General features: G+C 51.7%; 1 protein-coding gene across 4 annotated transcripts in view; it reads left to right on the forward strand.

Annotated features, from left to right (window-relative positions):
- The first annotated feature begins 623 nt into the window (after positions 1-623).
- The window catches only part of STX3 (syntaxin 3), a 39,443-nt gene continuing 18,549 nt past the window's right edge, over positions 624-21,517 (forward strand). The window contains exons 1-2 of one of the 4 annotated variants that reach the window (XM_047690917.1): positions 624-850; positions 15,840-15,923. In XM_047690917.1, coding sequence (XP_047546873.1) covers positions 821-850; positions 15,840-15,923 — 114 coding nt within the window. In that variant the 5' untranslated portion in view covers positions 624-820. The remainder of the gene's footprint in view (positions 851-15,839; positions 15,924-21,517) is intronic. The other 3 variants (XM_047690921.1, XM_047690919.1, XM_047690920.1) reach the window with 3 other exon arrangements.

Here is a 21,517-nt window from a genome sequence, read left to right on the forward strand (position 1 = left end):
ATTCACTCCGCCTTACAGACGCGGAAACGGAGTCCCCTAGCGAAACGGCGACTTCCCCAAACTTGCACACATTCTGAGCAGCAGGTGCTGGCTTCAGCGCTGGACTGCGCCCCTTCCTCGGAGGAGCCCCGACTGCTGGCTGTGTCAGACCCAAATTCTTCGCCCCCACCTGCCCCGTCCCGTCGCATTCCCAGTTATTTCCTCTAGGAACGCGCGTCCACAGCGTCCACCCGCAGGCCCCTGGACGGCCAACTCCGGCACCTGGAGCGCCCTTCCTCCCGGCGGGACGCCTGGTTCTCCCTCCCACCTGCGAGGCGCAAAGCGCGTCACCCGAGTTCTCGGTTCGCCCGACCGCGCGGGGCTGGAGCTGGGCTCGGCAAGCCTGGAGCAGCCGGGGAACGGCGGGCGGGCGGGCGTACGGAAAGGGTGGGCCGTCCGTCGGTCCCGCGGGCCCGGCCCTCCCTCAGGACTTCCCCGCCCCCTGAGGGGGCCGCCGCGCGGGTAGCGGGAGCCGTGGGGGCGGGGACCGGCTCGAGCCCTTTAAGGAGGAGCACGGGGCGCGGCCCAGGTGAGGGGCGGGCCCGCCGGGCGGATCTGCGCTGCGCGCCGGCGCCGGCCCGGGAGCCGGATTTGGAGCGCTCGGCGCCGGCGGGGCCGGAGGGGGCGGCGCGGCGGAGCCTCCAGTGGCCTCGGACGCTCCTCCTAGCCCGCGGCCGCCGCCCGCCTCCGCCTCCAGTTCTGTAGCCCCGGCCTGCCGGCCGCCACTTCCGGCCGCTCACCTGGGACGCGCTCACCTGCCTCGGGGCGCCTGGGCACCAGGATGAAGGACCGGCTGGAGCAGCTGAAGGCCGTGAGTCCCGTCGCCCCCGGGAACTGGCGGGCCGGGGGCTGCAGCTGCGCGGGACAGGGCCTTCCCTTTGCTCCCCACATCGGGGCTAGAGGGGGCCCCCGCGCGAGGCTTGAGCTCCCGGAGCTCCAGCCGCATCCGCGCCCCTTCCTCACCCCCCTCCCCTCCTTTTCGGGGTCATGTGCCGGTGATTCATCCCTGGGCTGTGATTTCCGTGGATGCCTGCCGCTCTTCCCCCGCCCCGCCGCCTTCCTCCAAGCTGGACAGTGTCACTCCAGAGCTGGGGTCTGCGGGCGAGGGCTGCCTGAGCCCAGCGGGATTCTCTGTGAAGTCAGGGGTCATCTCCACCTGCCTGCTACTGCCTGGCACTCTGCCCAGGATCGGCCTCCTCTTACCCTCCTTGTCTCCCTTAGTGGGGCGTCGAGTCGGGCTGCCTCTCCCCACCCGGAGCAGCTCAGAGTTCCTGGGTGACCTCCTGAGCTGGGAGCTGGTCACGTGCCAGGACGGGCTTTGCTCCCCGCCATTCCGAGGTCTATAATTATTAATTTCTCCCCCATCCTTCTGACAGCTGGGCAAAGGATCCGAAGGTAGACAGTCTTTGGTCCCACTGCACTAAAGCTGAAAAACAGTCTACTTACCCTTCTGAGCTTCTGTTTCCTTATCTTTTGAGTGAGGATGATCATGCCTTAGAGATTTGTTATGATATCAAATGACATAATGGGACTTGATGTAGAGAATTGTTAAAGCGTGGGTATTTGAGTCATTGACTCATTCTACATTCTATGGGGCAGGCCCTGTGCTAAGCCCTGGGGATTGGGTGACACAGGCTCCATCTTTATGGAATTTTAAATCTAGCCTTTGACAGATACAGAGCAGTCCCTCTACCTGAGAGCTTGTTAGGTAGTGAGAAGCCTAGGCCTCTCCCCACCCCTGCCCCGCCTGGACCTACAAAATCAGTCTGATTACTCAGGAATCTTCCCAAGTGAGGCAAAACCACATTCAGCTTTGGGGAGCACAGGAATATATAGAACTGGGTTTGCCTCCTGGCTGCACTGCTTACTTGGAGCCTAGTTTTGTCATCTGTAAAGTGTGTGGTTGTGAGGACTGGTAGTGGGAGAGCACACAGAGACCTTTGCAAGGTGCAGAGCACAGGTAGGATTAATACACGGTAAATATTATGCTGGTAGCTGTAAAAGCTCTTTGGAAAAATCCAGTCCTCCTACAAGCGTGAGGGACTGCCGGGAGGGCATTGGGTTGGTATTTCTTTCTTCTCCCTTGTCTCTGGTGGGACCTTCATGCCCCCCTCGCCTGCTCTGCCAGCTCTGGGTCTTACGGCTGCAGAGGGGGCCAGGGTGATGGGGAACGGGGGATGCAGAAGGCACAGCTGCAGAGAGAGGGAGGGAGACTCCCTGCCTCCCACTCGCCCTATCATCTGAGCCTCATAACATCCTGGTCACTGACGGGACAGATTTTATTGCCCCTATTTTCATACAAGAGGCAAGTAGAGCCCAGCTTGGGTAGGAGGGGTATCCCAGAGCTGAGCAAGGCACAACCCGGAGAGGAACCCAGGCTCCTGACGCTCTCCACCGGACTCTTTTCCTGAGTTGTGCTGGTTGGGGAGGCAGGGAGGAAAGAGGAGTGTGGTTTTGAAGCTCTTCCTCTATCGGCCAGCACACCCACCAGTCCTAAAACAGCGCTGAACTGAACCGGTGGCAGAGGCAACTCCCTTCCTTGTGTTAGGAAATCCCTTTCCAGAGGAAGATAGCCCACACAGCCCCTTTAAGCCTACTGTCAACAAATAGCAGAGAACTTTTGAGTTCTGAGTTTCCTTGCCAGGAAAGCCAAGCAAGTCCTTTTGGTTGGTTCCCCGAGCCTCTTTGTCACCCGCTGTCAAATGGAGCTTCACAACTCCAGGGAAGGTCAGGGTGCCGCCCTAGTGTTTTGGAGCTGGGAGATGGCCGGAGCAGAGCGGAGAGGACCAGGCTGCAGGTTCAAAGGTTCTGATTGTCCCCCAGCCACTGAAGAGCTGTGTTCCTTCCTGTCCTTTATCCTTCTGCTTCTCCGTTCCTCTTTTGTTAAACAAGAACTTGCGTTCACCTCAGAAGCCCCTCCTGGTTCACGTCTTCTGTGAAGTCTGTTCAAGTTTGCTTGGAATTTTGTTGCTAGTCCACACCCTGCCCCCAGCCCCCTGCCGGTAAGAGGTGCCTTCCCTGCAGCAGGGTAACCCTCCCTCTGATGGCTTTCATCGGTGAAGGACATTCGTTGCCCTGCATGAAACCCGTTTCGCCGGGAGCGGTCCTGTGCAATCTTCTCTGTGGGATCTTTCTAAACCTTTCGGGGAGGTGAGCTGATAACTGTCTCCAGATAGTTGGAGGGCTGTCATGCGCAGGAGATTAGCTTTCCTCCTTGTAGATAAAACAAGATTGACGTTGATGCGTTGATGGTAGAAAGAAGGACTCTCTGCACAAAAGCTTTGTCAGTAGTGAGAGCTGCCCAAGGACGGACTGGGCTGGCCAGAGAGGTTGGGAACCCTCAAGCCGGAGGTGGGGGGGGTGGGGGCAGGGTGAGGCAGGAAGCTTGTGGGATGTTGAACATTGTAGGAATTTGAGCAGTGAAGGCAAATGAAAAGATTTCAGGCCCTCATCCACCCTAATGATGTGTGGATGCTTTGTTGTGTGTGAGTCAATTCTAGGTGAGGTGAGGCTCTGGGGTTTCTAGGACTGAAGTCTCAGGGTTGCACCCATAAAGTGGGTCATTGTGCGGTCCCCATAGCGCCGTTGTGGAAGTTGAATGAGATAATCTGAGATAATCACCCGCCATAGGACATGTGAGTTCCTCAACCTGACCTGCTGGGAGCACCGTCCACACTGAGGGGCGTCCCTTGCAGAGGCCAGGGTCACAAGACCTGACTCATCCTTTTCCCTGCTCTTCCTGGTAGTCTTAGTCAGCAGCCTGCTTCCCCAGGGAGGAGGACAGGCTTGCCAGAAATGGGCACTGCTTACCCCCAGCCTGTCTCACAAGATTTCTCACTTAGCCAACTTTGGGGTGCTCGGAGTCCGTGCAGTTCCTGTCCGTGCTCCCTTTTCATTCAGCAAACATGTACCGAGCACCTACCATGGCCCAAGCACCAGTGATGGGTACTGGGCTTTACTGGCGATTACCGCCTGTTCCTGCATGTTCGTAGGAAGTTCACAGGGAGATGCAGGAGAAGCAGAAGATGACAATACCGTCCTTGGGGACGCTACCGTGGGAAGACCCCGTTGACTGGCCTCTGGGGACAAGGCACTAGAGGGTGCTTCCCAGAAGGGATAGTTAGCTGGTTTTGTTGAGACCAAGTCTCATCTCTCCAAGACACGTAAAATCTCCCGAGAGGGGAGGATCTGGGATTTTCTGAGCCACTCTCCCGCTGGTGAGCGCTTCCCTTCTTCACACGATCAGTGCTTTGGGACTTGTATGTGCTGGGAAGGCTCAGCCTCATCCTCTTGGACCTCTTCCTCCTGGACATCATGTTAGACAGAATTAGGACGCAGAGTAAAGGGTCTTAAAGAGTAAATGGTCATGTATAAGAGAAGAACCCAAATCAAAGGTAGATTATGATAGCAGGGAAGCCAGTGATGTCAGGAATCAAGGTCAAGGACTTTGGACCCCCTGAAGTTGGCCTGTGAAGGACTAGAAATAACTTGGGGTACATTGGGCCCTCCAAAGCCAGTACCAATAGGGACACACTGATGAAACCAACCATGTGGGGCTCGAAAGGCCAGACGGACTCTTTTTTCTTTCTCTTCTGTCTGTGTCTTGCTGCATCCCCCAAAGGCTCCTTGGCCTCCTGTCACATTTGACGTTCTGGGGTCTCCTTGGGATGGGGGGGTCCCGATGGTAAGGGTTCGAGGGTAACCCCATCAGAAGCATGAGGCTGTACTTTCCCTTTAAAGCTTACTTCATTCAGTAAATATAGATTGGGCTCCTATTGTGTGCCAGGTGCTTTGGCTCCTAACCAAATCTTGACATCCTGACTTGAGAATCTCTTCACCGAGATTCAACTTAAGAGCCTTTTCACTGAGCTTCTGTCCTTTAGTGATAAGATTTCTCACTGGTCAGTGGTTTCTTTTGGGAGGATTCACCCCATGGGAGAGCGGTTGAGCTGGAGCAGACAGGAGGCCCCACTGGGATGAGTGACGGGGGATTGAGCAGGGATTACGGACTCATCAGCCAGAGGCCAGAAGAGAAAACGCTTGGACGCTTGGACGCTTGGATGAGAGAAGGGGATTAGATTTATTTTTGTTCCTGGGAGTGAGGGGGAGGCCGGGGCCTGGCAGAAGCTGGGGGAGAAATGCTTGTTTGTGTCATTCTCTCTCCCTTCTCCAGCTGTCAGAATTCCTACCTATCTTCCAAAACACATTCTTTACACTCACCCTCCCTAACTGCAGCCTGGATCTCCTCCCTCCATTCCAGGTGCCCACATGGTCCCCACTGCTTTGTGGCAAATGCCTCTCCCCTGTGAGGCCAGTGGGGTTTTTGTCACCCCAAAGCAGGCTTGAAACCACCTTCATTTGTTTTTTCATGAATTGGACTCTTTGTCTCCTAGGTCCTATTGTCTTTAAGATTGATGATTCTAGGGCCACCTGGCTGGCTGGGACTCGACAGCAGACTATCCTTAATGTCAGGGTTGTGAATTCGAGCCCCCACTGGGTGTAGAGATGACTTAAAAATAAAATCTTAAAATTGTTCATTCTCTTCCTTGTTGTCACCATATCATCAGCTGCTGTAAAAATGACCTTTTATTGAGCAGCTACTGACTCTCTGACAGGACTTGCATTAGGGGCCTTACGGACGTTGTCTCTAACCCTGTCAACTGTGCAAGGCAGGGTGGTGGTTTATATGATTCCCATTTCACAGGTGGGGAGATTGAAGCTCAGATTTGATTGACATTCCCAGCTAGGAAATGTTGGGATCAAGAATCGAACATGTCTGGCTTTTTTAGGTCTTCCTGCATTCGTATTTGATCCTCTCCCAGCTACACTGCACTGCATGCCCCTTGATGCAGTGGCAGAGAGGGGATTCCTGTGGGGTCCCAGTGCCTGGCACTCTGCGTGGTGGTCATCTAGCCAACATTTGTGTATTGTGTATTGACAAATCCATGGTTGGCCCTTAGACAGCCCTTACTTACATCGTTATGGCTTTGGCTTTCCTCTCCAGTCCCTGTGGGTTGGTGAAATGCAGCATTTACTCAGGAAGCCTGTGACTTTGCTTAAGAAGTCAGGGGTCACCAATTCCATCCTCAAGGACAGGATGGTTGAGTTCTGAGGCTCCTAGCTGTTCCTAAACCCTCAGCCTGGTTCATCATGGAGCATGGCCCCGTTCAGAAGGACAATGAAAGAGAAGATGTGGATGCCACGGGTGAAAATGTAGCTCACCCCATTTCTCCTCTGGCAAAGTCTTAGACACCTCTTAATGCTCCGGTCCAGGGTCACCGCAGGGCAGCCTCCAGACCCTGAGTGGGCAGCACTTCCCATTCCTCGAACTCTTTATTCTTGTTGGTGGGTAACAGCAGGGACTGAGTGTCGGAAGCTGCCTGCCTGGTATGTGTGCTGTCTGGGGGAGCACAGACCATAGAGCCCCCAGCAGGGGAGGCTGCAGACCATGCATCCGGTGAATGAATGGGGAAGATCTGCACATGAGCTGACTTGGGATTCTGGAGCCCCCGAGGGGCCATACCTACAGCTACTTGGATCTCAGGTCTCTGTGGCTTCCTCCTGTCACCAGTGTCCCCAGTCTCCCTGGTCAGGTCAGCCAGTTTTCCGGCAATGGGCCATTTCCATGGCAGCGTTCTCCTGTGGGCACTGTGAATGTGGTTCAACCTAAAGGAGGTGAAGGGAACAGCTGCTCTCTGGGGTGCTTAGCTGCCTGGGTCAGGGCAACTCAGTGGGGCATTGGGCTTGCTTTTTTAAAAAAATAAACTTGTAACTTTGGACTAATTTTGGATTTACAGAAAAATTACAGAGACAGGGCTGAGAGACCCTGTCTACCTGCATCTGGTGTCTTCCCTGGATGACACCTTCCATTTTGATGGTACGCTTGCCAAAACTCAGGAACCAATATTGGCCTGTTACTACTCACCGAACTCCAGACTGGATTTGGATTCCACTCGTTTTCCCACGAATGTCCCTGTCTCTGACCTGGGCTCTGGTCCAGGACTCCGGATGGCAGTTGGGTGTCCTGCTTCCTTCACCGTCCCTGGCCTGTGACGCTTTCTCTGTCATTCTTTGTTTTCTGGCCTGGTCGGTATGGCTTATGTGTTTTCATGCCTTGGAAGAGTGTTTCGGGAGGCCAGCGCAGGGGTGTAGTGGCGGTTGGAGGCGTCGCTCGTGGCGGTGGGAGCAAGGGCTCTCCTGGCTCAGGCATTCACCATCTGCGCCATCTTGGGAAGGTTGCTTGACATCTTTCTGCTTTTATTTTCTCAGCTGTAACATGGGGAGGGTCCCCAGAAGATCGCTGTAGAGGTTAAATGATAAAGGTAAAGTGCATGTCTTAGACGAGTCCTCAGCCCGTGGGGAGCGCTCAGTAGATGGGACCTCGGGTACCTAATAGTGAAGCGTTCTAGAAGGATCGTGATGGGATGGGGTGGAAAGGAAGTGTTGAGCAGGAGGCTGGGGATGAGTAGAGAGGGAGATGGTGTTAGTTCCTCCATTCTGTGTCCTTGAGAACGGTGTGCTGTGGGGGTGTCGAAGGGTGGGGTGTGGAGGGAGAGGAAGTCAGAAAAGAGTGAAGACAGGCTGGAGTAGGGGCAAGAGCTGGAAGGGGACCTGACCCGTCCAGGGGGAAGCAGAAGATATTTTTTAGTCTCTTTGAATGGCTCCTGGGATGTGAGAGGACACAGGAAGAGGGGTGGGCTTCTCACTCCGGTGGCCTTCCTGCAGGTATCCTTTGGGTAAACCTACTCATCTTTTAGCATTTCCCCAAGGGGTCACCTTTGTAACATTCTCTAATAGACGTTTCTCCTCCCCAGGAGGGAATCCCCTTGGATTCAGGCAAGGTTGGGTACCCCGTCTTCTCCTGGGTGTGTGATTCCTTTAGTTGTTATCCTTGCTCACCACGTGGGGTTGTAACGACTGGTGTGCCTCCCATCGGAGCTAGTGAGGTCCTGGAGGACAGGGCATGTGCTAAGCTTGGTCTGTGCATCTCCAGTGTTTGTTCTGTTGTCTGGCAAATGATGGTTGTTCAGTAAATACTGTTGGGTGAATGAACGGATGGGACCTCATAGTGGGAAAGAGGATGTGTGGCTATGGGGTGGGCTGTGACATCCCATCATCTTTCTAAGTTCATGCACTATGAAACCAATGGATTGGACCAGCAGGATTCCATCCTGGCTTTGTTCCATGTTAGCCGTGTGATTCTGGATGAATTAACCCCCTACCACAGATTCCTCATCTGTATAGACATCTACCCAGAGGACGTTTTCCCCCTTCCTCCTTTTCTTTGGGTGAACTTCCATCCCTTTTCACTGTTCCTTCTCCAGATCTAGCTCAGGTCCCGAGAAGCAGAAACAGTTGGCAATTAACATGGCACTGGGAATGAAACTTCAATGATTTTTATATCCAACAAATGGAAAGCAGGACCTTTTCAAACACATGTAGAAGACTGAAAAATACTGACGTGTATGAAGACATGAAGAAAATATATGTCAGATTGCACAGAATATGAAATCCTTTAGGCCATGTTCTCTGATGATGACATAATAAAATGAACAATACAGTAATCATCCCCCCTGCTCCCGCCCCCTCCCCCTGGGGGGCTTACCTGCTTTAGAAATTTAAAATATCATTCTAAATAACTCTTGGATTAAGAAGAAACCAAAAAAGAAATGACAAAATGTTTAGAGTGGTAATAAGAGTAGTGGATATCACAATTTGCTAGAAGTTGCCGGAAGCAAAATTCAGAGACAGCTTTATTTCTTTAAATGCATATTCCAGAAAAATGACTTCATTCAAATAAATGAAGGAAGTTTCAGTTCCGGCTGAGGGATCTTCTGTCCCCACCTGAGAACTGGTATTATTTATTTCTACCACCTTTGGTAGAAACTCTGTTCAGAGGACACAGGCCCAGTTCTAGATTAGGTGGCATGGTCTTGGGCATTTAATATGTACACAGCACTGCTCTCAACATTACGTGTATTGACTCATTTAATCCTCACAACAGTTCCATGAGCAGATTCTTCATGTTGCAAAGGAGGGAGCCCCACCAGAGAGGTTCAGTGACTTGTTTGAGATCACACAGCAGCTGAGTTGCAGAGCTGGGTTCTCAACCTGGGATGTCAGATGTATCTGTGTGTCTCTGTATAGGTGTGTAAGATTCATAGGATTTACATGCGTGGATAAATTTTAAATAAATTATTTATTTATTTTGGGGGAAAAGAGAGAGAGAGAGAGGGTAGGGGAAGAGGGAGAGGGAGGGAGGGTCCCAAGCAGACTCTGTGCTAAGTGTGGAGCCCGACATCAGGCTTGATCTTAAGACTCTGGGATCATGACCTGAGCCGAAACCAGGAGTCTGTTGCCTAACTGACTGAACCACCCAGGCGCCCCTGTTCTGGTAACTTTTTCATTCATGCATATAGATTAATCTAGTTCCCAGCGTCCCCTGAAGTCAGCGAGGGTGTGTCAGGAGCTGGAGTGGGAAGGATCTGCAGGTGGAGTGCGGAGGGCAGGGACTGGGGCCCTGGTCCCTGCGGACCTGCTTTCAAGCCGTCCTGCTGCCCGTTACTGGCCGGAGCCCTGTGGACATGGTATTTAACCTGCCTGTTCGAGAGGTGGCTTCATCTGTCAGTGGAGAGAATAGTATTTGTCCCTCTGAGGGCTGACGTGACAGTGATGTGATATATTTGGAACCACGAGAGTGTCAGTGACGAAATAGACACCTACTACAAGAAGTAGTGTTGTTGAGGCAGAACCTGTGGCGTGGGGCTGTCAGGGACTTCGGGTCCTGTTCAGTTGTCCACGGACTCGCTGGCCTTGTTGGCCAGCCTGGCCCCGGACTGGTTCCTCAGTTCTTCATTTTCCAGACAGGGCCACTGTGGGCCTCAGGTTACTCATCCGGAAGACATCTTGAAAGTAAAAGTGCGAGGCTCACTAGGGTGTTGTTCACCATTGATTTCCTCTTGATTCCTCTGCAGGCTTCCGTCAGAAGGGGAAGTGTCCCCCTGGAGGCTTTCACTAGAAGAGAAAACAGGCTGGGAGGGAACATGGGTGTTGGAGAAGGGCCATCGGCCTCTGTAAGTGGGGAACACGAGCACCGAGTACCTCTTGAGAGCTGACAAGCTTACTCAGAATTTCTGGCTCTTTTAATAGCGGGACTGGAAAAACCAGATGTTGGGCAGTGTGTCATGGGCGCGTGTGTGTGCGTGCACACACTTAGAATCCTTGTCATTGGCGCTCTTTGTCTCTGGGAATCCACAGACCCTCATTCCAGAGGGAAGCGGATGGGGGAGGGGGCAGCAAGGACAGGGAAAGTCTCATGCCATTGTCTCTTGGAATTTAACTGGGGGAGAATCCGGGTTTATGAAGAGGAATGTGTAGCTCCCAAGCAAAGAGCTGTTCCTGCATGTGGAGGAGGAAGTGTACAAATTTGTGTTCACCTGCTTGAGCCAGGAGAGCCCTGCCCCCCACTCCAGCCACAATCCTTTAATACCCCACTGGGGGAAGTTAAGGACCAGATGTCCCTTCCTAGTCCAGACTGCTAGTGCCTTCCCCTCTGAGTATTTCCCTCATCCTGAAGCATTCCCGGAAGCTCCCGGGCCTTCTGGCATGTCCTGGGACCCTCCTGTCTTCCTGTGGCCTGGCAGCTGTGGCAAGGCAGGAATCGGGGACTTCTTCATTTGGGATGGCTCCCTGTATCTTTCTTTGTCCCTCCCCTCTGTCTTGCTGCTCTGATGTGTATGATCCTTGAGGAATGGCTGCTGATTTCAACTTATATTGCAGCCGTATTGTTTTTTTTTTCCATTTTTAATTAAAGTACTGTCAAATTATGATGTTATCTTAGTTTCAGGCATACAACATAGTGATTGTGACAACTCTCTGTGTTACGCAGAGCTCACCACAGTAAGTGTAATTACCCTCTGTCCCCATACAATGTTATGAACCGTATCGACCATAATCCCTGTGCTATACCTTTCATCCCCGTGCCATACCTTTCATCCCCGTGGCTTATTTATTTTATAACTGGAAGTTTGTACCTGGAAAGGAGGGAGGGGCTTTCTTTCTCTATCTCTGTTCTCCAGAAAGCATCTATTTGTTGAAGCCTGTGGTTTCCTGGCTAGCTAAGCTTGCTGGTTTGCTTGCCCGCTTCCTTTTTTCTTCCTTTCTTTTTTGACAACAGGACTGTTCAAATGCACTGTTATATTCAGCCCTGGGGTATAAAGCAGATAAAAGGGAAGGTGTGCAGATTTCAGAGTAGGGAAGAGCCTGCCTGCTTGACTGCCCCTCCCTGGCATCCCTGGGTGGTTTGGGAGGCACATCTCGAATGTCCTGGGGTTCCACAAAGCCGGGCTGGAAAGCTAAGCTCCTTACTTGGTGAGAAAACCCAGGCTTAATGAGACAAGTGCCCAGCTGGGCTGCTGCTTGCTGTGGCTGCTGGTTGCTCTGGGCGATAGGCCGCTTTGGGAAGGTGCACTGGAATAACAAGGGCATAAGACAGACAACCCAGGTGTGAGCCTAGACGCTGCAGATCAGCGGCTGGGAGACCCCGGGGTTACTTAGAATGTCCATGACTTGCAGGTCCTCAACTATAAAACATGGACGGGGCTCACTGACATGATGAACGTGAAGCAGCTAGGGGGTCGTGGCCAGGGGGTCTATGGGTGGCAGATGTTTTTATTAAAGAAGCTAACGAGGGGGACCCAAGTCCAGTGGACTGAGGTTAACAGAGAAGGCGGTTAGTGTGGAGTGAGGGGAATTAGGGCTTTGGCCCCTGCACTTTGTGCTCTAGGGCCCTGAACTCTCCCCACTCTGCAGAGGAGGTTGTGGTCACGGCTCCTTCACAGGACTTTGGGGCACATTTGGGAGGCAGGGGTGGGTGACAGACCCAGCGCTGCCCCCTGGTAGATCTCCCATCTCCTGGGGTGGGAGGAGGGGTTGGAGTGGGCAGCAGGAGGCTGTGCCTATGGGAGGGGAAGGAAGTGGCGGAGCTCATGGTTCTCAGAGTTTCTGCTGCGGCCCCTTGTTGCAGTTCCTGCAATGTTCCTGTTACCACACGCCTTGATTCTTTGATAAAGATGGTGAAGTTCTTTTCTTGGCTGTGCTCAGTCTTGTGGGCCAAAGAGAAAGGGTGCTGCATGCTTGGGGTCCCTGAGGCCTCAGTCCAGAGAGCCTTGGCTGTGTCAGAAGGGACAAGGGGTCTCCCTGGGACCAGTTAGATCTCCCAGTGCAAAAGCCTGGTGGGAGTCCCCATGTCCCATGGCTCCAGATAACCCGTGATGACAGACTCTTGCTTGGATTCTCTGATTGGACTCAAGCTGTGCTGTTGTCGTTGATGTTGCTATGTTACATTTTTGGAAGTGGCACAGTCTGGTGGAAAAGACTCTACATGGGAAGATGGGAATCAAGAAACCTGAGCTCTTTTCCTGGCTGTGTCCGTAACTCAGTGTTTGGCTGTGGGCCTTGATTTGCCGATCTCTAAGTGAGAGAATTTGATGATAGAATCTGTAAGGTTGCATTCAGCTCTAAGTCTTGTGTCTCCCGCTGCCCCCCACCCTTTCCCATTTAAAGATACTTAAATCCAGGTTGCAGCTGTAGAGAAGCTGGCTAGATCTTCTATATGGCGGCATTTTGAGTTGTAACTACATGCTGTCTGTTGCCTAAGGAACTTTAAAATATTATTGAATCCTCACAGAAGCATTGGTGGATTATTATTATTCCTATTTTGTGGTAAGGAAACTGAGGCTCAGAGATGCTAAACCAGTCGTGTAAGGCTTGGCGACTAGTATGTGCTGATGTGAGCCTTGGATCCCACGTCGTCTGGACGCCCTGGAGCCAACCTTACTGTCCTAGCCATTAGTGTGAGAACTTCCTTGAAGGAGGAGAACTCACTCTTTTAGACAACATGTCTTTACGGCAAGGTGATAGGGAAACTGGTGTGTTCCCAGTGTTGTGCTGGGGACCTTCCAGATGTGCTGTTTTCCAATGCCCATCAATGTCCTAAGGTGTGTAGTGTTATTACCACTTACAGGTAACAACCCCAGAGCAGTAGGAGACTTGATTGGGGTCTCACGGCGAGCAAGTGATTAACAACATGTTTTAGACCCAGGTTGTGAGTTTCCAAAGACTTCTCTTTTCCTGGCTCACGCATTCTCTCACTGGAGATGGAGCAGTCTGTGCCCCCCCACCCCCCGGGCCTTCTCCAAGCCAAGAAGTGATGTCTTGGATGGGGGGGAAGGTCTGTGCAAATTCCAGGGGCCTCAAAGATTTATGTCACGACAGACAGCTAGGTGCCTGCCTTCCATGCTCCAGGACACAGTTGTTCCCAGCTTCCAGAAACTTCCCTCCGTCCATCCCAGGGTGGTAGCCTCATCCCACTTGCATGATGTCTGTAGAGAGGAAACTCAACAAACACTTGTTAACTCACCTTCCCCGAGGAAGACTGGGACCTTGTTTTCCAGTGAGGGTCACAGAGATCCTTCCCGGGACACGGAGCTCTCTTTGGAGGTTGCCAAGAGGCCCACGTACTGATGATAGTTGATAAAGGAAGTGCTCTGTCTCCACTTTAGAAACTGCTGGCTAACCCTGAGACAAATATTGCATTATATGTTAATAAACAACAAAAAAATAGAAACTGCTGAGTGCAGGCTGCATCTCTGCAGAGGCTAGTCTATCACTGGGCTGAAACTGATTCCATTTCCTTACATATCTGGCCCCTGGTCAGTGCTCAGTATACACCTGAATGAATGACAAGAGCCAGTTCCTCCAAAATTGAATTTTCGAAATATTAGAAGAGTACTGTTCAGGTCATTGGAGGAGTGCTAGGAACCTCTGTGGAACATGCCGGAAGCCGAGTGCCGCTTTGGAAGGGTAGAGGCAAGGGTGACTGCAAAACCAGCAGGTGTCTCTGTTGGGCGCTGCCGCTGGCCGAGTCAGCTCTGTTCACTGTGCCGTTCATATCCCTCAGGGAGCTGGGGTCCAGGTCGATCCCCTTTATCTTCCCCACACAATTCTGGGAAGGTCCTCTGCACAGAGCAAGGTGTTCTGGCAGGCAGGGACACTCAGAGTGTCTGTTATAGTAGATGAGGCAACCCTGGCCCTCGGGGTTTACAGCCAGGGTGGGGAGGAGATGAAGATTGATAAGTGAAGCAATAATTAACAGTAGGTTGTGCTGGGTGCGTTGAGACCTTAGCGGGGAAGTGTCAGGGAAGGCACACAGAGAAGCTGTCTTGAGATTGACTTTTAAAGGCTAAGTACAGTTTTTCCAGCTGGTCCTTGTGTGACATTTGAGCAAATGAAAGAATGGTGTGTCCTGGAACAGCCAGGAGTTGCCAGTGCCTGGTCTAGAGAGTTCATCCTAGAGGGTGGAGTGTGGGTGGGGCCAGCCCTTAATGAGTCCTGTGTGCTCTTTTAGGCAATGGGACTTTCAGCCCTGGAGGAGATGGACAGAAGGAATGACTTTTTAGGAAGTCGATTTCAGGGATTGTAGCACTGCCCTTGAATTCAGTTTCTTGGAATATGGCTGTCAAGTTTGGGTTGCTGATGGTTCCAGACAAGCCAGAGAATGCCATGATGGGGGAGCCAGCTGGTCAGAACAGACTCCACAGGTGTCTGGAGAGTCTCAGATTTCAATGGGAATTCCCAGTAATTCCATCATCTGTTGAAGGTGGGGTTGGTGTGTGTGTGTGTGCGTTGGCGGGGAGGTTGGTAGCAGGTAGAGAAGAGAGGCCCCTGGTGGGTTCAGAGTGTCTGGGTGACATGTCTTGGTTTAGAAAGCCCCCTGGAGGTCGTGGAGAAGCAGGTGTAGGGGAATTGTCGCTCCCCACTTCTACTGCAGGGACCCGTTTTCCCTCTGTGCTTAAAAGTGGTCAGTGTGTCGTGTGGTGCTGGGGAGAACGTAGAAACAGCTGAGGCCCTGGATGCTGAGGGGGAGTGGAAGCGGTTCCTTTAGAGAGCCGTTTTGTGATTTTGTAGAGGAAGTGGAATGAGATCAAGAACGCTGGGGTCCCCAGGGGTTGCCGGGGGCTGAGGGGAGAGCTTCCTTTTCCTTATAAACGTGCGTTCTGACAGGGAACAACACACAGTGCTGGGTTTTTTGCAATAGGTGGTTTATGAAAACAGGAAAATCTTTGCTCCTACTGTGAGGATCAGAAGCGAGTGCTGTGGAGGAACCGAGGCTAGAAACTGTTCCAATAGAGATCTCTGGTAGGGCAGACACGCGTTTGAACACTGTGGGCAAGGGCCTGGGAACATGGGGTCCAAATCCAAGAGACAGGCTAGAATCTGTCTCCACATTTTAGCTGTGTGACTGTGGCCAAGTTATGCAACCTCTCTGTTTTAGGTTCTCCAACTGGATTGAGTCATAATACTACCCCTACTACTACCCTACCACCTCCAACAACAACAGTAACAACAACATTAAAACCTAGCATTTATTGAGTACTTACAGTATGCCAGGCACAATGAAAACATGTTTTAGTTTCATTGTCTCATTTCTTAACCACCCCCCATTTAGTGCATTGTCCGCATTTTACAGATAAGGAAGCCGAGGCACAGTGAGGTCAGTAGCTTACCCATCCCTCCCTTTCTCCCCCACCCACCTGCCAAAAGTCAGTAAGCGGGGCAGCTGGGGTTGAAGTGCAGACAGTGTGAGGTTGGAGTTTGATGCTTTGCAGAGCTGTTCTGAGTTTTAAGGGAGATCCTATATGTATAATGCTTAGTATGGGCGTAGCAATGGGTGAGGATTTGGTGTCCTTAACCCCGTCTTGGGTCCTGAGCCTCACTCTGCTCCTTTCTGTCTCCCACAGAAGCAGCTCACACAGGATGATGATACGGACGAGGTCGAGATTGCCATTGACAACACGGCTTTCATGGATGAGTTCTTTGCGGAGGTAGGAGACCATCCTGAATGTACATAAGGAAACTCGGCTCTTTCAAGGGTAGCGAAGGATGGTCGGTCTTTTTCTGGGGTGGGGGCGGCCAGGTCAGGCAGTTGCCCAGAGATTCTCTTCCATACATACTTGGGAGGGGCTGGATCTTTAATCTTACTGAGAAAGTCAGCGGAGGGTTAAATTATACGTAAAGAGATGTTTTTAAGGTCTTATGCTACATGACACCATTTTCACGATACCCTTTCTTGCCTAAATTTTGTGATTTCGATACAGGATCAACCATGGATGTCACAGTCAAGAGTATAGAAGAAAAAAATATTACCTTTTTTGGTCCGTGATTCAGATAGATCCGATTTGTTGTTTCCAAAAACTCAGGCCCTTTGACTTAAGTCTAGTGATAACTGTAACACTTAAGAAACGAGCAGTTTATGTTTTTGGAAGTTCAGCAGGGGCAGAGATGGGTTGCCCCCATCTGTAGATCCACATAATCTTTGATCTAGAAGGTCCTCGTGGGGAACACTGCTGTTCAATGGTGAGTGGTGGAGTAGAGTCATGGGTTCACATCTCAGCCCTGCTGCTGGCCTGTGGTGGTTCCTTCCCACACGTGGTTTCCGTATCTGGATCGATACTATAATCCTCTGTGGGGTTATTACGAAGATATCCTGGAATAACGTTTGTAAGGTTGTAGTATCTGACCTGTACGTGCCTGATGGATAATCCTTCAAAACAAAAGCAAGAAAAGTTCCATGATGGAAGTTTCTGCCATCATACTGTGGGTTTTTTGTTTGTTTGTTTGTTTGTTTTTAATTTAGGCTTTTTATTTTTTTGGAAAGAAGACAAGGAGCACTACATTCTTTCTGCAGGAAGAATGTGGGTACCTCTCGTCTCTAGGTCGGAGATGTGTGAAGTCACCCTCTAGCTCTTGTCTAAATAGCATGGCGGTTCACGGCAGGTCATCTGTGGGAGTCGTTAGCGGGTAGGAGCAAACTGCAGCGCGTGCTGGCCTGATGGGGAAGTTGTCTGTGAACGCCCACAGTCCCCCCCCCCCCCCCCCCCCCGCCTCCCTGGGTGGGTCTGTCCTTCTGGTCAAGGAGTCCCTGTGAGACCCAAGAGCACTTGAGTTTTGTGAGTCCAGTGCTGTCCCAGGTGTGGATCGTGGCAGGAACATGTCCTTTCAGGGGTGGGGAGGACCCCTGTAGGCACGGTAGCTTGTTCTGATCTTGCCTTGGAGAAGCAGAGACATTAGAGAACATCTTCCCTTAGATAAGGCAGCTTTGCCAGAAACAATGCTTTGCCCCTTGTAAGCCAGCATGAGGGTCCCTGGAGGGCAGGGTCCCATGTGAGGTGGGAAGATGGTGGGCCTCCACAACGTGGTCCCAATTCCTCAAGCATTTCTTAGCAGTTGATTTTGGTCCAGTCACTTAACGCCCTTGGCCTCTAATTCCTGCTTTGGAAATTGGGAATTGTCAGTACGTACTTTCAAGGTTGTTATGGGGATAATGTGGGTATCACACATCCGGCAAGGGTTCTCTGAACAGAAAAGTGCTGGCTGCATCAGAGTCATTTTTGGAATCTTAAAAAGACCTCAAGGGCTGCTTTTCTTTTTTGCCTTCTTCTTACCAGATGCTTTTCTGTCATTGAGGAAAAGGAAAAAACAAAAAACAAACCCAAACCCTGTCATATTTAGGGTGGGGGAGGGGACTACACCGCGGGGTGGAAAGAGAGTCATCTTTGGAGTTAAATTCTTTATCTGCTACTAACTGTGTGATCTTGGACATGTTTCTTGACTTCCGCCAGTTTCTGTGAGCTGGTCTGTGAAATGGGGAGCAACATAGTCACTTTGCAGATTTGTTGGGGAGTAAAGGAGTTGACCCCCAGAAAATGCTTTGTTTGGGCTTAGGTAAATGTCACTCCCCTGCTTTCCATCTGACAGGGTCCCGGGATCACGCTGCAATAGGGCGGGGGCGGGGGGAGGGGGTAAGGGTGGCCATGGACTGTGGAAAGAGGCCACGTAGGCTCTGGTGTCCACGGGTCCTGGTCCAGATCTCAGCACCGCCCTGACCAGCAGCATGACTTTGGAAAAGTTGTTTCACTACCCTGAACCCCACCTTCCTCTAAAGCAGGACTAGTGGTGTTACCTGCTGGATATTATAAATGTAAATGGAGAACATATGTAGATGTACCGAGCACAGTGGCTGACGTACAGTATGTCTTCATCTGTTTGAGCTGCGCTCGCTGTTCCATTCCTGATGTGTTTGGGAATGTGGACTGGAAATAGCCTTGAAAGTGGGATAAAGTACGTGCCAGGTAATGGGGGTTTGGACATGAGGAGGGGCCCCTGCATATGGCTGGTGACACCCTGAGTGCATCCTGTGGGAATAGAGCCAGACAGATGGCTTGGGAAGGCACTCTTGCGATATGCCTTGCTTTCTGGACTTGTTCCAGCAAGCAGGTCCCCGCGGCTGTTTGTCAAGGACTGAGTGTGTGAATCACAACCCGGTCAGAGGGGCAGGTGCAAGGTGCCGGTGAAGTCATGGGACCAGGACGTTTTCAGAATGTGCACTGCACTGTAAAACTCAAATGGGTTCTCCAGCTTCTCAGCCGTTACAGAAAAGAATTGGCTCTTGGGTCCCCAGGCCTTGGATGATTACGCCGGGGGCCAGTAAATGATAAACCTCCAATTAGTGTCTGATTTGTGCCTGTCTGTATTTTCTTTGCTCTGTTTGCACAGTTGGCAGAGAGAACACATTTTCAGAGGAAGCGGACCTGCCCTCGAAGGCAGAAGCATCAGGGGCTTACTCTGTATCCGTTCATCCCTTCACGAGGATACACACAGGCTTACGTCTCTCACACGGCATGTTAAGGGCTGGGACTAACAACATTCTGTGTGACAGGGTCCTTTGCCCTCTGGTGTCCCTTTATCTGGTGAGTCACCGAGATAGAAACATCAAGGCCCCAGGGGAGCACAGCAGGGGAGAGAGGAAGGTGAGGGAAGGCCCCGGTGGTTCTTTAACTAGACCTGCCCCTCAGAGTCACCTGGGGAGCCCCGTTCAGGGGGCCTGGAATGGCTTAGACTTCCAGCTCTTCAGGAAGTCTGTCCAGATGAGGATGAGTCTTCGTCTTCTGCTTCTGCGGTTATGAACCTCTTCAGAGTGACAGGGGAGCCTTTGAAGGTGTTAAGCAAGAAAATGCTGGGCACAGACTGTCTCAGGGAAATCGTTCTGGTGGCAGTTTGTGGAGGTGGGGGGAAGGCCAGCAGTGGAAGGACTAGCCGGCTGGCTGGTGCAGCAGCCTGTGGGAAGGAGGATGAGGACTCTGACCCGGGTCTGGGACTGTCTAGGGGTCATACCACGGCATTCCACCTGGGGTGCTTCTGAGTAACTGTGGCTTAAGCAATAAAGGTGCGTAATCAGTTCTCACGTGAAGACGTCTGCATTGAGGTTGGTGCGGTGGGTTGGAGGTGGTGGGGGTCTGGGTCAATATGTCTCTGATCTTCTTGGCTTTTCCCTTGGGACTGGGAAATAGAGTCTGTTCTGATTCCCTGTTGCCGTTTGACAGATCACCCCAGTATTTAGGGTGTCAAAACAACCATTTTATCGTGCCGACAGAGTCTATGGATTAGGAATTCAGGCACAGGGCACAGCGGAGGTGGGTGACTTTTGCGCCATGATTTCCGGGGACTTAGTTGGGAAGACTAGAACAGCTGGGTGCTGGAACATAGAGTGACTTCTTTATTCAAACATCTGCTGACTCAAGGGAAATCTCTGTAGAGACCCTCTGTTGGAGTGCCTCTGCCTGAACCGTCTCTGTGGCTTGGGTTTCTTAGCCCGGCCAACTCAGCATCCTCAGGGTCTCCTCTCCTCCCTGTCGCATGGAGGCTCAGGGCTCCAGCGCAGGGTTCCAGCTCTGGAGGTCCTATGGTACATCACTTCTGTGCTTGGATGTCAGAACAGTCACAGGCCTGCCAGGTGCACGAGAGCGATGCATAGATACCGCCTCTTAGTGGGAGGACCATTAAAGAACCAGTGCCACGTTTTAAAACTTCCAGAGCCACAGCTCCATATGACACGCCACCACCGTGTACCAGCATCGCAAGAAGTCAGAAACGGGGAAGCCAGAGCAGTCCCCGGATCCTTTTGTGAGGTGAGAAAACCACCCAGATCTTCTAAGTTGACTTCCCCTTGGGGCCCACTGACCAGCAGTGGATCACGTGGTCACGGCCACTGAGCTGGGAGGGGCACGAGGGATTGACGTAGAACTGATCCTGACTCATCACCGCCCGTAGAACTGATCCTGACTCATCACCGCCCGGGGCTGACAGCATTGCTGCCCGGCAGACTAGAGTTCTGTTCACAAGAAAGGGCAGGGGCAGGGGATGGCTAATTGGTGCATCAAAGTGCTCGTCAGGGGTGGTGAGCAAATACGTTTGAAAATGCTTCGTACTCTTTTCCTCCCGTGGGGAATTAAAATGTACATGAACTTACTAAAGGCTCTGAGATGTCCCGTACTAAAGAAAACTGTTTAATTTGCTTATCTGAGCATTTATTTTTTTCACAGAACGCTTTCTGACGCATAACTTCTATTAGCAGGGGTGAACAGTGACGTTTCAGAAAATGCTATTATAAAGTTTTTGGTGTTTTTTTTTTTTTTTTTTTTTTAAGATTTTATTTATTTATTTGACAGACACAAGTAGCACAAGTAGGCAAATCAGCAGGCAGGGGAGAAGCAGACTCCCAGCCAAGCAAGGAGCCCGATGTGGGACTCAATCCCAGGACCCTGGGATTATGGCCTGAGCCTAAGGCAGCCGCTTAACCGACCGAGCCACCCAGGCGCCCCAGAGGAAGTGTTTTTAAAAAAAGTCTGTGAGACTGTTTGGCAGTTCCAATGGTCTATGAAGCTTGCTTGTCTCCCGAAGTTACTTGCATTCACTTATTTGCTCAGTCAACAGACTTACACTGCGTCACGCCCGGTGCTTGGCCAGTGATGGCTGTGAGGTAGTGCAGGCAGGAGGAGGTCACTGCGTCAGGGCTGGGACAGGTGAGAGTGCAGGGCGTGTGTGCCAGGGACTGGGGCGCCTCGCAGGGCACAGTGATGCCTACTTAGAGGAACTGGAGGCAGAGGCATTTCTGCAGAGGCTTAACTTTCATTAAAACTAAGAACCTCAGAGTGAAAGTAACATGGAAACCTCGGGATCGAGTCAAATCTGGCAGGTTAAGGACTCTTCAGTTTCTTCTACAGGTGGAATATTTGGGTGAATCAGTGAGCTGGGCACTTCGAAGCCCTCCCCTGTCATGTGCCTGTTTGGCCCCCCAGACATGCCTCCTCTGTGGCCTCAATTGTTGCTGGGTAGAGCCTGCCTCCATGGTGTCCGTTCTGCTGGGCAGCTCTAGCATGCTCTGGCTCCCATCAGAGGGCCCCTGGCCTTGGGCTCTGGTGACCCTGCTGTTGGTGATTTCCAGCGTGCCTCACCGTCCTCTGTTCGGCCTCTTGGCCCTTCCATTCTGGGGGAAGAATCCCTGCATTCTGTTATTTCAGCTAAAATAACTAGATAGATTTTTGCTTTCCTGACCAAATTTTGAGTGATGCAAAACCAG

This window comes from Lutra lutra, chromosome 10, assembly GCF_902655055.1.
Source record: "Lutra lutra chromosome 10, mLutLut1.2, whole genome shotgun sequence".
In the NCBI taxonomy this organism is placed as follows: domain Eukaryota; kingdom Metazoa; phylum Chordata; class Mammalia; order Carnivora; family Mustelidae; genus Lutra; species Lutra lutra.